Source organism: Ranitomeya imitator, chromosome 5 (assembly GCF_032444005.1).
Source record: "Ranitomeya imitator isolate aRanImi1 chromosome 5, aRanImi1.pri, whole genome shotgun sequence".
Lineage (NCBI taxonomy): Eukaryota > Metazoa > Chordata > Amphibia > Anura > Dendrobatidae > Ranitomeya > Ranitomeya imitator.
The window spans coordinates 189,319,220-189,341,263 of NC_091286.1; the positions used below are offsets into that span (position 1 = coordinate 189,319,220).

The 22,044-nt window shown below is 44.8% G+C and overlaps 1 protein-coding gene across 5 annotated transcripts in view; it reads right to left on the bottom strand.

Annotated features, from left to right (window-relative positions):
• Positions 1-22,044, bottom strand: part of FH (fumarate hydratase) — a 162,986-nt gene that overhangs the window by 14,698 nt on the left and 126,244 nt on the right. For all 5 annotated transcript variants that reach the window (XM_069769437.1, XM_069769434.1, XM_069769435.1 and 2 more), the window contains one exon: positions 1,545-1,698. In XM_069769437.1, the coding sequence (XP_069625538.1) occupies positions 1,545-1,698 (154 nt within the window). The remainder of the gene's footprint in view (positions 1-1,544; positions 1,699-22,044) is intronic.

The following is a 22,044-nucleotide window of genomic DNA, read 5'->3' on the forward strand; positions in this document are numbered from 1 at the left end:
ACAAAAAAGAGAATGAAGCAAAAAGCAAAACATTGATCATTTCACACAAAACTCCAAAAATGGGCCAGACAAAAGTATTGGCACCCTCAGCCTAATACTTGGTTGCACAACCTTTAGCCAAAATAACTGCGACCAACCCGCTTCCGGTAACCATCAATGAGTTTCTTACAATGCTCTACTGGAATTTTAGACCATTCTTCTTTGGCAAACTGCTCCAGGTCCCTGATATTTGAAGGGTGCCTTCTCCAAACTGCCATTTTTAGATCTCTCCACAGGTGTTCTATGGGATTCAGGTCTGGATTCATTGCTGGCCATCTTAGAAGTCTCCAGTGCTTTCTCTCAAACCATTTTCTAGTGCTTTTTGAAGTGTGTTTTGGATCATTGTCCTGCTGGAAGACCCATGACCTCTGAGGGAGACCCAGCTTTCTCACACTGGGCCCTACATTATGCTGCAAAATTTGTTGGTAGTCTTCAGACTTCATAATGTCATGCACACGGTCAAGCAGTCCAGTGCCAGAGGCCGCAAAGCAACCCCAAAACATCAGGGAACCTCCGCCATGTTTGACTTTAGGACCGTGTTCCTTTGTTTGGATGCCTCTTTTTTTCTCCTGTAAACTCTATGTTGATGCCTTTGCCCAAAAAGCTCTACTTTTGTCTCATCTGACCAGAAAACATTCTTCCAAAACGTTTTAGGCTTTTTCAGGAAAGTTTGGCAAACTCCAGCCTGGCTTTTTCATGTCTCGGGGTAAGAAGTGGGGTCTTCCTGGGTCTCCTACCATACAGTCCCTTTTCATTCAGACGCCGACGAATAGTACGGGTTGACACTGTTGTACCCTCGGACTGCAGGGCAGCTTGAACTTGTTTGGATGTTAGTCGAGGTTCTTTATCCAACATCTGCACAATCTTGCGTTGAAATCTCTTGTCAATTTTTCTTTTCCGTCCCCATCTAGGGAGGTTAGCCACAGTGCCATGGGCTGTAAACTTCTTGATGACACTGCGCACGGTTGAAACACAGGAACATTCAGGTCTTTGGAGATGGACTTGTAGCCTTGAGTTTGCTCATGCTTCCTCACAATTTGGTTTCTCAAGTCCTCAGACAGTTCTTTGGTCTACTTTCTTTTCTCAATGCGGTACCCACAAGGACACAGGACAGAGGTTGAGTCAACTTTAATCCATGTCAACTGGCTGCAAGTGTGATTTAGTTATTGCCAACACCTGTTAGGTGCCACAGGTAAGTTACAGGTGCTGTTTATTACACAAATTAGAGAAGCATCACATGATTTTTCAAACAGTGCCAATACTTTTGTCCACCCCCTTTTTTATGTTTGATGTGGAATTATATCCAATTTGGCTTTAGGACAATTCTTTTTGTGTTTTTTTCATTTAAGACAAATTAAATGAAAATAATAATATCAAAGAATTTGTGCTTGCAATCATTTTCAGGAAGAAACTGAGTATTATCTGACAGAATTGCAGGGGTGTCAATACTTTTGGCCACAACTGTATAAAGAGAACTTGGGAATTCCAGAAACTCCATTCCTTACCTATGTGTGGATTCAGAGCTGTTACAAGCATTAAAGATTCATTCATCAGCTTGTTGATTCTGTCTGTATTTGCTTGAATTCCAACAATACAATTGTCCGTAAATGAAACGGAAGCATCACCAAGCAGCCTGACAGAGTTTAGGATATTTTTTATCTAAAAAACAAAACATAGGGAGAAAAGGACTTTAAATGGTCAAGAGTACAAGTGAATAAGAAACTGAATACGGTATATTTTAGCTGAGAAATCCTCCTTGAATTAGGAGTCACTTCCCCTCACCCCTGCGGAACTCATCATTCTGAAAAATACAACTTCAAATCTTTCTTGATCAAAGCAGAGATTGCGGGGACAATGAGGTGTCATTTTCTACAGCATATTAAAAAGGAGCCCGTCACGTAATTCATCCCTACAAATCTGCCCCAATGTCAGGTAATGTGCATAACTAACATTTTCTTTACACTTTTAATCTTTACTCTATTGCATACCAGACCCCAGATTTCAGTCCTATGGGTGGCGCTGTATATCGTTTCAGTCATGGTCCGCTGGACAGTAGCCATGCCCAACAGTGTGACTGATGGCCTGCCCAGACGTCGCATCAATCACTGAGGAAATCCTGCATGCTGACAATTACGTCATTGAGCATGGGTGCACATCCCCAGCTTCATTTATTATTTGTGCATGCTCTGGAAGATGCTGGGAGTCAAAGGCTTTGTGCATTTGCCCACATTCACCCAGTTTCAATGTGCATGCCTGGGGAGCTGGTTGGCAGCGGGTAGGTGCAAGATTTCCTTGGCGATTGCAGTGATGTTCTGGCAATCCAGGTCATCAATAACACTGCAATGGGAGTGACTATTGTGACTAAATTGATATGCAAGCACCACCCATAGGACTGAAAACCAGGATCGGGGAGGCAATTGAGCAAAGATTAAAACTTATCTTACTATTATACTGGGACGTTTAGCTTGAGAACAACATGTTAGTGATGTACAAGGCTTGAACTGTAAATGATGTGACCAGTTCCCTTTAAACTTTATGGAGTGGGGAGGGTGCAGAGTAGTCAGGAGCAGAGTAACACACAAATCAAGCAAACAGCTTTCTACTAAATGATTTACCACCTACAATAATTACATTCACAGCTACACTGCTCAGTACGGCTGTATTAATCGCTTCCATGCAGCTGCTGCTACTGTCTGGATGCTACATAGGGAACTAAGAGCAAGAATACCTCGTGTCTGGGTACGGTATAGGAGAATGCATAGCAGCAGCTAGTCTTTATGTACTAGTTCATAGAGAACTGCATAACAGCAGATACAGAGGGGAGTATATTCGTTGCTCGGGTGATCTCCGAGTATTTGTTAGCGCACGGAGATTTAGTTTTTGTTGACGCAGCTGCATGATTTACAGCTGCTAGCCAGCCTGAGTACATGTGGGGGTTGCCTGGTTGCTAGGGAATCCCCACATGTAATCAAGCTAACAGTCGCAAATCATGCAGCCGAGGCGACGAAAACTAAATCTCTGAGCACTAAACAAGTACTCGTAGACCACTCGAGCATGATAAGGAAAACCCGAGCAACGAGTATACTCGCTCATTACTAGTCATAACACATACATACCCCTCCTGATTTTGAAAACATTTTTAACTTCTAATACTAGGAATTGAGTGAAACATTTTGAAAAGTAAGAAAATTGAATAGTTATTTGATTAATCAATTTTTTTTTTAATTACATGCAGAATTATTTAAAAATATTGTCCAGGACTAACACTGATGATCTGGCATGCATTGTGAAGTCATAAATACACTGCTCAAAAAAATAAAGGGAACAATAAAATCTCACATCCTAGATATCACTGACTGAAATATTCCAGTTGTAAATCTTTATTCATTATATAGTGGAATGTGTTGAGAACAGTAAATCCTAAAAATGATCAATGTAAATCACAACTAATATTCCATGGAGGTCTGGAGGTGGTCCCCACCTGCAGAACTACTCCTTTATTGAGTGTGTCTTGATAATTGCCAATAATTTCCATCTGTTGTCTATTCCATTTGCACAACAGCATGTGAAATTGATTGTCAATCAGTGTTACTTCATAAGTGGACAGTTTGACTTCACAGAAGTTTGATTTACCTGTATTTTCTGGCGTATAAGACAACTTTCTAACCCCTGAAAATCTTCTCAAAAGTCAGGGGTCGTCTTATACGCCGGGTATGGAGCTCTGAAGTCGCCGCATATGGTGCAGGGAGCGGTCCCGGATGGCCCAGGGTCTGGAGGAGAGGAGACTCTCCTTCAGGCCCTGGGATCCATATTAGTGTTAAAAAAAAAAAAAAAAGAAGAAAAAATATGGATATACAGTACTTACCTTCCGACGGCCCCCGAAGTTCTCCCGGCTCTCCACGATATATGCGGCGGCTTCTGTTCCCAAGGATGCATTGCGCGCCGTGAAGAACCTTTGTGACGTCGTGTGACTTTACAAACAAAGGAAAGATCAAGAGACCTACCCACCTCCAGATGATAATGACAAAAAAAGTGTTATGTAGTAAGCCAAGCAGAAGCTTCTGCCCCAGATTAGACAATGCCTTTGCCAAGTGAGCTTTAACACCCTGTGGATTTGGAATACAAGAGAACTGATGGAGATGGACTACCTAATCAATTTTGGTATGGTATCCTTGCCATCTCTAGAACCTCTATTAGGCCTGAAAAACTGAAAAAATAGATTTGAAGATATATTCCATGGTATTGTGCACTCCAAGTATTGTATGACACTTCTTAGATCTAAAAGAATGATAATCCCTTTCTTTCTGATTTTAAAAGTTATTGCAGAACGGAGAGCCATTTCCTGCGTCCAGTCAAACTGAGAAACAACCATTGTTGTAAGGAAGGCAGGGTCTGGTCTAATGATTATCGAAATCATCTGAATATAGGATAGCATTAAGCTACTTACTGGTAGCGGCATTTCTCGGAGGCCCATGACAGCACGACGAGAGAGGGGATCCGCCCATTAGGAACAGGAAACCTACAGATACAAAAGGGCGGTACCTCTCCCTTGCCTCAGTTGTATTTCAGAGTCTTGAGAGGACTACCGCGGTTAGTGGCACAAAAAATATACACTATATACAGATTATATACAAAATTTCAGCCATATATTTGGAACTGGGTATCATATGTGAGATATATACAACTATAGGAAGTGCAACCCCCACGTGAATAGGGAGGGAACTAAGGGTGCTGTCATGGGCCTCCGAGAAATGCCGCTACCAGTAAGTAGCTTAATGCTTTACTCGGACTGCCATGACAGCACGACGAGAGAATTACAGAGATGTAAGGTACCTTAGGGAGGGATTATGGCTTGTAGCACCCTTAACCCGAATGTGAGATCAGAGGAAGCCCCCAAATCCAACCTATAGTGTTTAAAGAAGGTGGACGGGGATGACCATGTGGCCGCCTTACATATCTGGTCGATTGATACTCCAGACTTTTCCGCCCAGGATGTAGCCATGGCCCTGGTGGAATGCGCCCTCAGATTCTGCGGAGCCGGACCCCCACCTGCAGTATAAGCCAAAGAGATAGCCTCCCTAATCCACTTTGCTAACGTGTATTTTGATACCCTGAGTCCCTTTCTAGGATTTTGGAAAGATAAAAATAATGCATCATCTTTCTTCCATGTGTCAGTAACAGAGATGTATTCTAGCAGGCATCTCCTAACGTCTAATGTATGGAGTAGTTCTTCCTTAGGGTTAGCAGGATTGGGGAGGAAGGATGGTAAAATTATCTCTTGTGACCTGTGAAACCGTGATGATACTTTTGGTAAATAGGCTGGGTCCGGTCTGAGTATTACTCTGTATGGTAGAAACTCTGTATAAGGGGAAACCCTGGAGAGAGCTTGTATGTCTCCTACTCTACGGGCAGATGTAATTGCTACTAGAAATGCTGTCTTAAGGGATAAGGCCTTAATTGAAGCTGATTGTAAAGGTTCAAACGGCTCTTTAGTCAATGCTGATAGGACTAAGTTGAGATCCCAGGAAATAGATCTATCTTTATGTATGGGTCTAGACCTACTAGATGCTTTAATGAACCTTGAGATCCAGTAATTATTGGCGATGTTACAGGAGAATAGAGCCCCTAGGGCCGAGACCTGTACCTTTAGAGTACTAGTGGATAGACCTAACTCTAAGCCTTTTTGCAGGAATTCTAATATTTGTTTTATAGGTATTCCTTCTTCTAATTTGAAATCAGAAGAGGCCAGAAACTTTCGCCAGGTCCTGGCGTAGATTGTTGTGGTTATTTGCTTCCTACTTTTCATAAGGGTTTCAATTAAACTCGGGGAGAACCCTTTGTTTTTTAGTAACGCCCTTTCAAAATCCATGCCGTTAAATGAAGGTTCTTTACTTGCGGATGACTGATCGGACCCTGGAAGAGCAAATCCGGAATCTCCGGAAGTACCCAGGGATCCTCCACTGACATGATCCTGAGCCAAGTGAACCAGGCCCTTCTGGGCCAGAATGGGGCAATCAATATAACTCTGGCTCGATCTTCTCTTATCTTCCTGACTACTAAGGGTAACAGGCCTAGTGGAGGAAATGCATACGCCAGCTGAAAATCCCAATTGATCAGAAAAGCGTCTACCGCTAGAGGATTCTCCCTGGGATTCAGGGAACAGAATTTTGTTGTCTTCCGGTTGTCCCTGGTAGCAAATAAATCCACTTCTGGATGTCCCCATTTGTGGACAATCTGATCGAACACGTAATTGTTTAGGGACCACTCCCCTTGCCTCAAGGTGTTGCGGCTTAGAAAGTCCGCTTTGACGTTTTCTTTTCCTCTTATGTGTAGAGCGGTTAGGGATAAGAAGTGATTTTCCGCTGTCTGGAATAGACGATCCGCCACTCTCATCAGTGACTCGGAATGAGTTCCACCCTGATGATTTATGTATGCGACCGCCACCTGGTTGTCCGATAGGATCTTGACATGATGACCCTGCAGACATATGAGGAATTTATTCACTGAAAGCTCTACTGCCATTAACTCTTTATGATTGGAGGAGGCTGATGTTAGGGGAGGGGGCCATAGACCCTGAACCATCATGTCATCCATGTGTGCTCCCCAACCCGAAGGGCTAGCATCTGTTGTTATAACACGTGTTACCTGAGACACCCAGGGAACTCCAGCCGATAGGTTTTTACTGACTAGCCACCACCTAAGAGATGTGAGTGCTCTTGGACCTAAGGTAATCTGACTCTGCAGGGACCCCTGTAAGATTCTATCATTAGCCAGCACCTCGGATTGTAACGGTCTGGTATGGAATTGGGCCCAACGGACAGCGGGAATGCAAGAGGTTAAGGAACCCAATAGTGACATAGCCTGTCTAAGGGTCATGGATGGTTTGTCAATTGCCTTAGACACCTGTTGCTGGATATGTAATAATTTGTCAGGTGGAAGACAACACTGTTGGGATTCTGAGTTTAGTAACAGACCTAAGAATTTTTGTATTTTTTGAGGCTGTAAACGAGATTTCTCATAATTTATGATCCACCCCAGCCGCTCAAGCTTGGAGGTGGCTGTTTCTAGCTGGGACAGGCAATGGTCTGCTGAGCTCCCTACTATAAGGAAATCATCCAAGTAGGGCATGATCAAGATGTCGGACTCTCGTAAGTGCGCCATGACCTCAGCCACCAGTTTTCTAAATACCCTAGGAGCCGCAGATAAGCCAAAGGGGAGTGCTCTGAACTGGAAATGGCGAATGCGACCCCCCACTGACACAGCTACTCTCAGGAACCTCTGGAAATCTTTGTGTATCGGAACATGATAGTATGCGTCTTTAAGATCTACAACTACCATGAAACAGTGAATAAACAACATTTTTATTGCTGAATTAATTGTTTCCATTTTGAAGGATTCATTAACCAGGAATTCATTAAGACATCTTAGATTTATGATCGTTCTGAAAGATCCATCTGGCTTTTTTATCAGAAAAAGAGGAGAATAAAATCCCCTTCCTCTTTCTGAATCTGGGATTTCCACCAATACATTTTTAGAGCATAAGTTCATGACCTCTGCTTCTAGAGCTGCTTGCTCCAGGGGGGAGGAACGTAAAGGGGTTAATTTAAATTTTTCTCGAGGCCAATGATTAAAGTCCAGCTTTAGACCTTTAGTAACAATGCCTCTGACCCATTTACTGTTCGTAATGTCAAGCCACGCTGAGGAGAATGCTGACAGTCTACCCCCCACAGGGATCGCTAGTCATTGGTCCGGTTTTTTCTGATCCTTAGAGGAACGGCGAAACATGTAGCCCGTACCTCTACCGCGTCTGTCTTCCCATCTGAAACTTTCTCTAGTGGGAGAGGACCCGCGTTTCTTCCCGCGACCAAACCTTCTTCGATTAAAGGGTCGGCGGTAGGATGCCGAGTACAGACTGGGAAACTTCTTTTTGTCATCGCCTGCCTTCTCCAGTAACTCATCCAGCGTTGGACCAAAGAGATATTGTCCCTCGCACGGAATGGCGCATAGCTTCGTTCTGGACTGAATGTCACCTGACCAGCACTTTAACCATAGGGCTCTGCGAGCCGCGTTAGATAGTCTTGCCGCTCTAGCCGCCATTCTGACAGAGTCCACAGATGCGTCCGATAGAAAGGCCGCAGCATTCTGGATTGTTGCTAGCGCTTTCAGAATAGAATCTCTGGATGCACCGTCCTTAAGCTGAGATTCTAATTGATCTAGCCAGACCATTAATGACCTGGCTGTGCATGTTGCAGCCACGGCTGGTCTGAGGGATCCTGCCGCCATCTCCCAGGTACCTTTTAGGAAGATATCTGCCTTCCTGTCTAGAGGATCTTTGAGGGACCCCATATCCTCAAAGGGTAATGAGGCTTTCTTTGACACTTTTGCTACTGCCGCGTCCAACTTCGGGGCTTTATCCCACAACCGGATCATCAAAGGGATACCTGCGTTTTAAAGCTGGCGGTAAGGCCCCCTTTTTTCCATTCTCGGAAGATCAATTCTTGGATCTTCTCATTTACCGGAAAAGATCTATTATTTTTACGATCTAATCCACTAAACATCAACTCCTGTTTTGAGGGCTGTGATTTGGGTTCCTCTATACCCATCGTGCCTCTAACTGATTTGACCACCTTGTCAATTTTATCCAGGGGTAGACAAAATCTTCCAGACTCCTCATCTGATGAAGAGGAGAGAGGACTAGAGAGATAGGTACTTTCTTCTCTTTCCTCTTCTGAAGAATTAAAGTCCAGAGAGGACTTATGCTTCGAGCTTTCTGCCTGGAATAGGGACCTTAGTGATTCTCTCACTTCCATCCGGATCATTTCCCTTAGGCCTGCCGGATTCACGGACTCTTCTGCTACCTAAGGAAGGACAATATAGGTGATAACTACTATCTGACCTAAAGTCACTTCCACCCAACCACTCCTGTAGACCTCACCGTCTGTTGTATATAGGGGGCACATAACTTTTTAGGACAAGAGTCAGGTAAGGGGACTCCACAGAGGGCACACTCCTTATGTTTTGATTTCCCCGTACTCTTCTTCCCCTGGAAAAATAAAGTATAAGGGGCTGCGTCACAGAGTGAACTTTCACGTAGATCACTTACCCGTGCGCCAAAGTAAAGTACCGGAATCCGAGGGGGTTCTTTGCTAGTCGAAGCTCTAGATCCCTGTTCGGATGAGCTTTTGCGACTGGGCTGGTCGCCTCTATCCTTCTTGGGCTTCTGACACACCTCGTCTGACAGCTGCTGCTGCTGCTGCTCACCACCACTCTCCATGACGAATTGCGACCAAAAGCAGGGTTCTGACATTGCCACCTGCTTAAATCCCCCTTGGATCCGGTCAGCAGATGGGCCAGCGCTATCCCTATTGGCTCCGGACACAGCAGGGAGGGCAGGAGGGCTGTTGGACGAACCGGCGTCCAGATGCGATGGGCGCCGCCATCTTGAATCGACTGCGCATGCGCAGACGTCCGGCGACCCTGAAGTGGCTACCAAACTCCGCCCTCCACGTCACCGCACCCGGAAACGCTCCAGCACACGCTGAGAGCGGCGCGGGACGCCGGGGACGGATCGGCAGCGCTCCGGAGCTCACTCCACACATCTGAGCCCGGCACCCGCAGCCATGCCGCACCGCTGCGCCACCAATGGGAAATACTTACCTGCGCCGACGCTGATGGATGCAGGAAAATCCTCCGGACTCTGCTCCCTGCTGCGAACGCCACCGACGTGCAATCCAGCAAGGACCACCGTGGCGTCTCCAGGGATCTCCGCACCGGCCGAGGTAGGAAACCCCCCCGCTACCGTAATCGGCCGGCTGGCCTGGGCTCCTTCTGTAGGCACCCGTCCCCTCAGGAACAGGAAACCAACTGAGGCAAGGGAGAGGTACCGCCCTTTTGTATCTGTAGGTTTCCTGTTCCTAATGGGCGGATCCCCTCTCTCGTCGTGCTGTCATGGGAGTCCGAGTAAAAGGGAGATACCTCTTCTACTTCTAGCAGACATGAGGGCCTCCAGGAAGTCTTTTTAAGGTAAAATTTTAAAGGTAAAATTCTTTAAAGGAGGTTCTATCAAATAAGTCCTTCATGAGGGCATTCTGGATATTCTAAAGGGACTGGATCCTGTCCGCCACCCAAATAAATCTCTCAACCCAGAAAAGACCAGCTCAGTGTCATAGAAAGTGCTTAGACTTGATACCTGGACCTCAAGGGTAGCCAGCTTTAAACCACTACACAATCATTTTTTAAAAGAAATCCAGGATCTGTGCTATATTACAATTATTGACATCTATAAACCTGAGGAAAGCCTGTCAAATTTAGAAACAAATCTGGGTAGTAACCACCCTCTTTAATTTTTTTTTTTGTCTTTAGATAGCCCGCATTCCTCCTGAGAATACCAGCCACCAGCTGTGAGCTTTAGCAAGGCTGGCTGTAAAAAATGGGGGAACCCCATGCTGTTTTTTTTTTTTAATTATTTATTTAAATAATTAAAAAAAAATAAAAACATCTATCCTTGACAACCAACCTTGCTGAAGCTGACAGCTGAGGGCTGCAGCCCCCAGCTGTGTGGTTTGCCTGGCTGGTTATAGAAAATACAGGGGAATCCATGCCGTTTTTTTAAATTTATTTATTTATTGCACAGGTGACTGTTGAATACCTCCATCAGCCGCTCTTGTTGTCACTGTTATTAATGGCAGCAGGGGTAGGCTGATGGAAGTAATAGTTCCATCAACCGCCGCCTGCTGTTTTTTATCACTTAAATATAACTCATTCTCCCCTGCTCGCACCGATCATCGGCAGAGCAGGGGAGACTGATGACAGCAGTGTTCCGCACCTGGCACCGGGGAACAGCGCTCACTGTAACGCTTCTTCCCTGATGCCTGTCACACAGACAACATCCATGTGTGTTATCAGTGTGCGGGACATTAAAAAGCATACATGTCAGCGTGTTTTGCCCATGGACACGGTTCGTGGAAACACATTGTCATGTGCACAGACCCATGAATATCAAAGACATCGGCGCACAGCCGTAACAGTCATACGCAGGGGGTGCAATTAGCAGCAAAATAATATGAACCAGGAAAGAGAAAAAGCGCTGCTATAGAAATGCACACCACCCAATATGTAAGCAAAATACAAAAACACTTTATTGACAAAAACAATAAAAACAATTAAAAACACTACACCACCACCGACCACCTGGATACAGAATACACATATCTATATATAGGCAATAAGTACAGCCCGTCCGTATGCCCATAGGAAATACAGAGTGCATATAATAATACTATCCTGCCTAACGGCTCATGGGGAATCTAAGGGTAACCATATACAATGGTAACTAACAACCCTAAAAAAACAATATATATATATATAATAAGGCTAAGTAGCCACAGACCTCCCACATATAATGGAGGAAAATGAAGATCCCATACATGAGTCAAAAGGACATAGTACCTATGGCAAAGCACAGACAGACCTATGAACTGGTGAGCCGAAGTGTCCAGGGGGCCGGGTGGACCATAGCCCCACGCGTATCGCCTCCAAAATGAGGCTTCGTCAGGGGAAGTATACCACCAGCCAATGAACAAGTGTTTATATATGTCCCTAATCATGCTTAAAAGCTCTTACCGGTGTGTATGTAATCATGGAAAGCGGGGCTGTAGCGCCAACCCCCGAACCGGAAGCGGAAATGGCGTGCCTGGAGGCTAAAGAACAGGCAGATAGAGCGCCTGCATCTACATAGAAGGATGCACATCAGGTGCGCATGCGCGGTAATGCTCAAGGGAGCGCAATAATGACAGCAGCTGCAGCCCCCCCCGAGGGAACGGAAATGACGCACCTGAAGGACTACAGAGCCAAGAATATAGAGCGCCTGTTTCTAAACCAAAAAGCGCGCGTGCGCAGTAGCACCTACAGGAGCGCAGCCCCAATAACAACAGCGCCTGCAGGACTACAAATCCAGGCATATAGAACGCCTGCCTCTAAACAAAAAAGCGCGCATAGAGCGCGCGTGCGCAGCAGCACTCACAGAAGCGCATCCATAATACAACAGCACATACACAATCACCGGTGCCTAAGTGGAGAAACCATGAGCCCATGGCCCGGTGACCACAAATGGCCATACTATATGATACGTATGCATGGACCGATCCGATAAAGATTAAAACCGCACATGTCAACATGAGTGGCGGTTTAAAGGCGCACATGCCAACATGAGTCCAAACAATATGGTACAAAAACCAGGAAAAAGACCATAAAGTAGGCTAGCGCGCGTCCGCAGCTATTGCCAAAAACCTATGTATTTAACCCATATTGATGGGTCTCTCAAAAAAGGTCCCCCCCTGCGCCTGCCCGGGAGAACTCCCGAACAAGCGCAGATAGGCGGCCAAATGAAAAAGCCCTGTAAGGAGAAGAATGTCCCCCAGGGTCCATACAGATATACAATACATAGATATCAGGGGAAACAGAACAGGCAAGTCAGGGGGCATAAATATGCCCGCACCACACGTACATAACCACATATACAGACTCGTACCCCCCCCCCCCCCCAAAAAAAAAGAAAAAAAAAAAAGGGGGGGGGGGGAGAGAAAAAGTAAAAGAATAGGAAAAGAGGAAGGGGGGGGGGGGGGAAGGAAGATCACACAGACACGTCAACCAACACAGTAGACCAATGGTGATAATAAACCATTCAGATAAGAACCAACTAATTGTAGAAAATTTATTGTATATAATATGTAATATAATATGTTTTGAATAAGTAAAAATACCGTAAATCTAATATACATCCCCAGATGGTGCAATCTCATATCCCAACAGGTAGGAATATATAAGACGAAAAATACCCATCAAAATAGATGATGATGAGACCAAGGTTAATGATAATATCATTAGGAGGAAGAATTGTCCTATCCATCACAAGGAGTCCCAATATAAAGATCGAAATAGGTCCATCATAAGCCCCAAAGGATAGTACATGATATGGAACCAGCCCATCCCTTGTTGAGGCACCCAGGCTCAAACACAACCACAAAAGGGGGCCTACCTGAAGTACTAAACCACATATCAAAAAACATATACCAATAAACTAACCCCCCCACACATATGTATACCCTCCAAGCCTACCCCCATGAGCCAGCCCTAGCACCTAATATTGCCCCCATGAGCCAGACAAACATATAGCATAGTAGAAAGCATAATGGCCAAAAAAGAAAAAGATCAAAATCAATATTGGGCATAAAGCCAATATGTAAAGTCTCATAATAGTCTTGAGTCCAAGATGAGAACGGGATCCCAATGAAGAATCGTCCATGATGTCCACTTCATGTTCATCCTCGGTCCCATATGTGCATCATTACTCCGACTCCACATAGGGGGGGAGGGGGCACAGTCCAATAGTCCACAGATTAGCCAAGGAATCCGGTGAATAGCAGCTCCTCATTCAAACCTGTAGGAGCAACAGATCCCAAATTAAAAATCCACCGTGACTCTACTTGAAGTAAGCGTTTCTTAGGGGAACCCCCCCTCTCCGACATAAGAATCTTTTCCAAACCAACTACCAGTGTGTTGGTGGTACTCCCAGAATGGTGTGTTAGAAAGTGGGCCGCCACCAGGGTCAGAGTCCTCCCTTTATCACTATCACTTCTTGCCAGGTTAATTGTGGAAAAGTGTTTTTGGACCCTCCGTCGCAATTCTTGAGAGGTCTGGCCCACATAAACCATCTTACAAGGACAGATGAGAGCATAAATGACACATCTAGTCCTGCAGTTGATATACCCCCCAAGTTTATATGCCACACCGTCGACGGGATTTTGAAAAAATTCCCTGGTTGGACCCATGTGGGGACAGATGTTACAGTCCCCACAGGGAAAGGATCCCCTAAGTCTAACACCACGATTCAGCCGGGTAGTCTGTCGTCTATAATGGCTTTCAACCAGGAGGTCCCTCAAATTGGGTGCCCTCCTAGCCACAAGAACAGGTCGTTCACCGACAACATTGGAGGTATTCAAATCAGTAGTAAGAATACCCCAATGTCTACGTAGGATGCCTCCCAATTGTGATCAGTGTGTATTATAGTTTGTTATAAACCTAGGAACATTATCCCGTACCTTACGCGCCGTGTTCAATAGAGACTCCTGTGTCTGGGTCCTCGCTCTCTGAAATGCCGATGATATACATCTCTGAGGGTAATTCCTCTCCTTAAACCGAGAAGTCAATGTTTGGGCCTCTGACTTGAAATCATCATCACGTGTACAATTCCTCCATGTTCTTAAGAACTGTCCGATAGGAACTCCGCGTTTTGTATGCTGGGGATGGAAACTTCTGAAATCCAGGAGGCTATTTGTTGCTGTTGGTTTACGGTACAGTTTGGTAATAATAGTACCGTTTTCCTTCACCACCTCCAAATCCAGAAAAGTGACTGAGGAGGAAGATATTGAATATGTCAAAAAGATGTTTTGGGAATTCTCATTCAGCCTGTCCATGAATGTCCTACACTCAGCCTCTGTCCCAGACCAAACGAAAAACACGTCGTCGATAAAGCGCATCCAATGGTGCACTCTATCTTTGAACGTATCAAGCACATACTCCACGGTGGCCTCCCACCATCCTAAAAATAGGTTGGCAAGGGCCGGGGCACATCTGGCCCCCATGGCCACACCCGAGGTCTGGAGATAATATGTCCTATCAAATGTGAAGTAATTGTGCTTGAGGACAAATTCCATGAGGTCCACAATTAATGTCATTCTGTCAGAATGCCCTAACTGGTCCAAGAAGTAAAGAACTGCCCTGACTGCATCATCATGATTGATATTAGAGTAGAGAGCCTCTACATCACAGGTGACCAATAACGTCTCCCTTGGCAACACAATACCCTGGCACCTCTTGATAAAATGGGAGGAATCAAGTGTAAAGGAGGGTAACCCCTTAACCAGGGGCTGCAGGAAGTGATCGACGTAAACGCAGATTTTCTCGCATAAACTCCCAATACTGGCCACAATTGGGCGACCCGGTGGCTTACAAAGATCTTTATGCACCTTGGGGAGCATATAAAAGGTAGCTGTAATAGGGTATTCAACCCACATGAAATTAAATTCATGGCCATTAATGATCCCCAGGTCCCGGGCCCTTTCCAAAAGACCTCTCAATTTAACAGAAAACACCCCTGTAGGGTCAGATGGTAATTTCCGGTAGAACCGGGTGTTATCCAGTTGACGGTGGGCCTCCTCCAAATAGAGGGTATGTGGCCACAAGACCACATTACCCCCTTTGTCAGCCTCCTTAATTAAGATGGCAGGGTTCGATTTCAAATTTGAAATGGCTCGTTTTTCTTCTTTCCCCAGATTATTTGGTATGTAGATGCAGGCGCTCTATCTGCCTGTTCTTTAGCCTCCAGGCACGTCATTTCCGCTTCCGGTTCGGGGGTTGGCGCTACAGCCCCGCTTTCCATGATTACATACACACCGGTAAGAGCTTTTAAGCATGATTAGGGACATATATAAACACTTGTTCATTGGCTGGTGGTATACTTCCCCTGACGAAGCCTCATTTTGGAGGCGATACGCGTGGGGCTATGGTCCACCCGGCCCCCTGGACACTTCGGCTCACCAGTTCATAGGTCTGTCTGTGCTTTGCCATAGGTACTATGTCCTTTTGACTCATGTATGGGATCTTCATTTTCCTCCATTATATGTGGGAGGTCTGTGGCTACTTAGCCTTATTATATATATATATATATTGTTTTTTTAGGGTTGTTAGTTACCATTGTATATGGTTACCCTTAGATTCCCCATGAGCCGTTAGGCAGGATAGTATTATTATATGCACTCTGTATTTCCTATGGGCATACGGACGGGCTGTACTTATTGCCTATATATAGATATGTGTATTCTGTATCCAGGTGGTCGGTGGTGGTGTAGTGTTTTTAATTGTTTTTATTGTTTTTGTCAATAAAGTGTTTTTGTATTTTGCTTACATATTGGGTGGTGTGCATTTCTATAGCAGCGCTTTTTCTCTTTCCTGGTGCACAGACCCATTCACTTGAATGGGTCTACGTGTGTACTTGCTTCCAGTACTTGTGAAAACTGTCACCACGCGTACCGGAAACCCGGACGTGTGAAAGAGGCCTAAATCTGGTATCGCTCCAACCCAAAGAATAAAGTCACCTAATCACTTATACTGCACGTGGAACGGCGTAAAAAAATAAAAACAATTCTTCACATTCTGATGATTTTTTTTTCATTCTGCCTCCCAAAGATTTCAGTAAGGCTCGGCACACATTTATCCTGTGCTGAGTGCTTGCATCAAAGTTTCCGTGTAAATCTCTGAAATACGTGATTAAGACAGAACCCACGGCAGAAGATTCCCTATAGTGAAGCAGATTGAGGCACTGTGGACGCCAACTGACCTGTGATCCGACGGTGTCAGTCTTTTTAGGATTGCATAAAAGTGCCGTCGGCCACAGTTTTGTGCACTTCTGAAAAGAAGGACACTGCAGAACAGAGGTCAGACGGAGTCCAGATTAACTCTGCTGCCTCATTATAGTGAATGGATCCCTAGTGGATTTCATCTGAATCATGTCACTGGGAGATTAGAGGGAAACCCCAAAGTAAGTGGTGAGCGTAGAGCGCCGGATAAATGTGATCCCAAAGATTATGTAAAATGTTCCCAATAAAAGCTTCAACTTAATCCACAAAAAAGCAAGCTCTCACTCTGTTAACGGAAATATAGGGGGCTTGCACGTTATTGGTAGCACTGGAAAAGCGAAATGGCTCTTCACCTGTCAAAAGAAAGTCAGCAAATTCTCTGCTCCCAAATACAAACGTCCCCCTCCCTTCTGAGCCCCACAGTGTACCTAAAGCACATACTGCGTCCACGTTTGGCATTTCTGAAGTGATGAGAGCCCCCTTACTTATGGGTGTATGTATCCAGAAGCACGGGCTGGGCATAACGTACTGGTCACTACAGCGTACTGGTCACTACAACAGCAGTTTGCAATTTTCACTCGGCAACATACATTGCTGCTTGATTCTGGACAATACCTATGGAGTGAACTTCTTCACTACACCTAAATTCTCAAAGGGGGTATAATTTCCCAAATGTGGTGACTTGAGGGGGGATTCTGCTCTCATAGCGATTAGGGGCTCTGTATATATCCGCAAACAGATCTAGGAAAATCTGCGCTTCAGGAGGCAAAAAGCGCTACATTCCTCCCGAGTCTCTCCGTATGGCTAAGTAGTACAGTAGAGCCACATGTGGGGTACTGCCACGTTCAGTAGAAATTGGGGGGAAAATTTTGGTGCCATTTTTACCCACTTCGTGTGAAAATGTAAAATCTTTGGCTAAAACAAAAATTTGGTGGTAAAAATGTAGTTATGTCTACACTGCCCAACAGCATAAAATTCTGTGACACACCCATAGTGTCAACATGATCACTGCACCCCTAGATGAAATCATTGAGAGGTGTAGTTCGTAAAATGGGGTCGCTAATGGGGGGGGGGGGGGGTTCTGCTGTTGTGGCGCTTCATGGGCTCTCCCAATGGGTCATGGCACCTGCAAACCATAACAGTAAAATCTGCACTATAGTATGGCGCTCCTTGCCTTCTGAGCTTTGGACTATGCCTGAAAAATATTTCCCGATTACATGTAGAGTATTGCCGCACCCAGGAAAAAACGGACCCCAGTTTGTTGTAAAAAAAAAAAATTCCTATTAGCCCTTAGAAAAATTAAAAACTTGGGGCGAAAACAATTTTCGTGGTAAAAATGTAATTTATTCTTTCTTCACCGCACACTGGTATGAAACTCTGTGAGGCACATGTGGTCTCACTATGATCACTGCACCCTTAGATGAATTCATTGGGGACCTAAGTTTGTTAAATGAGTTCACATATAGGGGGTTTCTGTTGTTCTGGCTCCTCAGGGGCTCTGCCAATGTGACATGGCACTCTCAAACCATTCCAGCAAAATCTGAGCTCCAATATTGTGCCTCTTTCCTTCTGAGCTTTGAACTGTGCCTCAAAAGTAGTATTCCCCCACATATGGGGTACCGACGTACTCAAGAGAAATTGCACAACAAAATGTATGGTGCAATTTCTCTTGTTACCCTTATGAAAATGCAAAATTTGGGGCTAAAATTACATTTTTGGGAGGAAAATAAGATTTTATTATTTTCACGGTTTAAAGTTATAAACTTCTGTGAAGCACCTGGGGGTTCAATGTGCTCACCGTGTATATAAATACATTCCTTGAGGGGTCTAGTTTCCAAAATGGTGTCACTTCTGTTTTTTTTCACTGTTTAGGCACATCAGGGGCTCTCCAAATGCGACAAGGCATGTGATCTCAATTCCAGCCAATTTTGTGCTGAAAAAGTCAAACGGCGCTCCTTCCCTTCTGAGCCCTGCCATATGCCCAGTGGTTTACCCCCACATATGAGGTATCCGCGTACTCAGGACAAACTGCACCACAACTTTTGGTGTCCAATTTCTACTGTTACCCTTGGGATAATAAAAAAAATTTGGATCTGTTTGTGAAAAAAAGTTAAATGTTCATTTTTTTTTAAAAACATTCCAAAAATTCCTGCAGCACCTGCATATGCAAACTCGGCTTTGGGAAAATGGCCGCCGCGATCTCTAATGCGCACGCGCGGCATCCCGCGGCCATTTTCCTGAAGCCCCGTGCAGCAGAGCACTCGATCTGCGCACGCGCGGCCCCAGGAAGATGGCCGCCCCCACCGACGAAAGGGATGACAGCGCAGATCGCGCGCTGCTTGTTCACCACTACGCCACCAACGTAAAGCTGAGGAAGAACCAGCGCTGTGAACACGCCCTCCCGACCTGACCAGCCTGATTGACAGGCGAAAACGGCGACTTTGGTAAGTTATTTCTCAGCATAGGTGGGGAATCGGGGTACACTACATACACTATAGTAACACACAGCGCAGGCCCTATTTAACAGTATTTATAGCTCAATCTCAAAAAACGGGGTGACAGGTTCCCTTTAACCCTTTAGTGACAGAGTCAATTTTGTACTTAATGACCAAGCCAATTTTTACAATTCTGACCACTGTCACTTTATGAGGTTATAACTCTGGAACGCTTTAACAGATCCCGCTGATTCAGAGATTGTTTTTTCGTGACATATTGTACTTAATGTTACTGGTAACATTTCTTCGATATTACTTGCTATAATTTATGAAAAAAATGGAAATATGGCTAAAATTTTTAAAATTTTGCAATTTTCAAATTTTGTATTTTTATGCCCTTAAATCAGAGAGATATGTCACACAAAATAGTTAATAAATAACATTTCCCACAAGTCTACTTTACATCAGAACAATTTTGGAAACAATTTTTTTTTTGTTAGGGAGTTATAAGGGTTAAAAGTTGACCAGCAACGTCTCATTTTTACAACACCATTTTTTTAGGGACATCACATCACATTTGAAGTCATTTTGAGGGGTCTATATGATAATAACCTATTGTGACACCATTCTAAAAACTGCACCCCTCAAGGTGCTCAAAACCACATTCAAGAAGTTTATTAACCCTTTACGTGCTTCACAGGAACTGAAACAATGTGGAAGGAAAAAATGAACATTTAACTTTTTTTTGCAAACATTTTACTTCAGAACCATTTTTTTTTATTTTCACAAGTGTAAAAACAGAAATTTATCCATAAATTTTGTTGTGCAATTTCTCCTGAATATGCGAGAAGTCTTGGAGACGGGAGTTGAGAGTTTGGATTTGAACTCCCAAGTGCTTCACAGAAGTTTATAACGTAGAGCCGTAAAAATAAAAAATCTTATTTTTTCCACAAAAATGATCTTTTCGCAACTAATTTTTTGATATCCCAAGAGTAACAGGAGAAATTGGACCCCAAAAGTTGTTGTGTAATTTGTTCTGAGTACACCGATACCTCATATGTGGGGGTAAACCACTGTTTGGGCACACCGCAGAGCTTGGAAGAGAAGGAGCGCCGTTTGACTTTTTCAATGTTGAATTGGCTGGAATTGAGATCGGATGCCATGTTGCGTTTGGAGAGCCCCTGATGTGCCTAAACAGTAGAAACGCCCCACAAGTGGAAACTAGACCCCTTAAGGAACTCATCTAGATGTGTGGTGAGCACTTTAAACCCCCAAGTGCTTCACAGAAATTTATAAAGTAGAGCCGTGAAAATAAAAAATCCTTTTTTTTCTCTCAAAAATTATTTTTTAGCCTGTAATTTTTTATTTTCTCAAGGGTAACAGGAGACATTGGACCCCAAAATCTGTTGACCAGTTTGTCCTGAGTATGCCGATACTCCATATGAGGGGGGGGGGGGGGGAGGGGAGGCACTGTTTGGGGAAGGGAAAGAGCGCCGCTTGGAATGCAGATTTTGATGGGATGGTCTGCGGGCGTCATGTTGCATTTGCAGAGCTCCTGATGTACCTAAACAGTAGAAACCCCCCACAAGTGACCCCATTTTGGAAACTAAACCCCCAAAGAGCTTATCTAGTTGTGTGGGGAGCACTATGAACCCCCAACTGCTTCACAGAAGTTTATAATGAAGAGCCATGAAAATAAACAAAATCATATTTTTTCCACAGAAATGATCTTTTCACCCCAAAATTTTTACTTTCACAAGGGTAACAGGAGAAATTGGACACCAAAAGTTGTCCCGAGTACGCTGATGCCCCATATGTGGGGGTAAACCACTGTTTGGGCGCACGGCAGAGCTCAGAAGGGAGGGAGCACCATAGGACTTTTTGAGCGCAAAATTGGCTGTCGTATTTGGAGACCCCCTGATGTACCTAAACACCCCCTAACGCTAATCCCCACCCGATCCATAATCCTAATCACAACCCTAACGATAATCACAACCCTAACCCCAAAACAACCCTAATCTCAACCCTAACCATAACCCTAATCAAAACCCTAAATCCAACACACCCTTAATCCTAATCTCAACCAAACTCAAACCTAACCCTAATCCCAATACACCCCTAACCCTAATCTCAACTCTAACCTTAACCCTAATCCCAAAGTTAACCCTAATCCCAAACGTAACCATAATGCCAACCCTAACCCTAATACCAACCCTAATCCAAACCCTAACCCTAATCCCAACTCTAACCCTAACTTTAGCCGCAACCGTAGCCCTAACTTTAGCCCCAACCCTAGCCCAAACCCTAACTTTAGCCCCAACCCTAACCCTAACTTTAGCCCCAACCTTAACACTAAGGCAACTTTCACACTTGCGTCGTGTGGCATCCGTCATTTTGGCCAAAAAACGGATCCTGCAAATGTGCCTGCAGGATGCGTTTTTTGCCCATAGACTTGTATTGCCGACGGACGCGACGGATGGCCACACGTCGTGTTCGTCGTGCACTGGATCCATTGTTTTGGTGGACCGTCGTCACAAAAAAAGTTCAATGTATTGTTTTTTATGTACGTCGCGTCTGCCATTTCCAACCGCGCATGCGTGGCCGTAATTCCGCCCTCACCTCCCCAGGACATAGACTGGGCAGCGGATGCGTTGAAAAACTGCATCTGCTGCCCACGTTGTGCACAATTTCCACGTGAGTCGGGTTGACGCATTGCGACGGCCCCATACCGACGCAAGTGTGAAAGAAGCCTAACCCTAGCAATAAATTTAGCCCCAACCCTAACTTTAGCCCCAACCCTAACCCTAAATTTAGCCCCAACCCTAAATTTAGCCCCAATCCTAAATTTAGCCCCAACCCTAACCCTAAATTTAGCCCCAACTCCTCTAGCTGCCAGCCGATCATGGTGGGCGCACTGTGCATGCGTCCGCCATTTTCTTAACGGATGAAGAAGCCGGCAGGCAGGAGGGGACGCAGGAGGACCCAGGGACACCGGTAAGTATGATAGGGTCCCCGAATCCCCCTATTTCTCTGTCCTCTGATGTGCACATAGCTTTTTTTTTTTTTGAGGCCGCCGGTAAACAGTTAATTACTGGCGATCGCAAAAAGGGGGTCGGTAAAAACCGACCCCGATCATGTTCTTTGGGGTCTCGGCT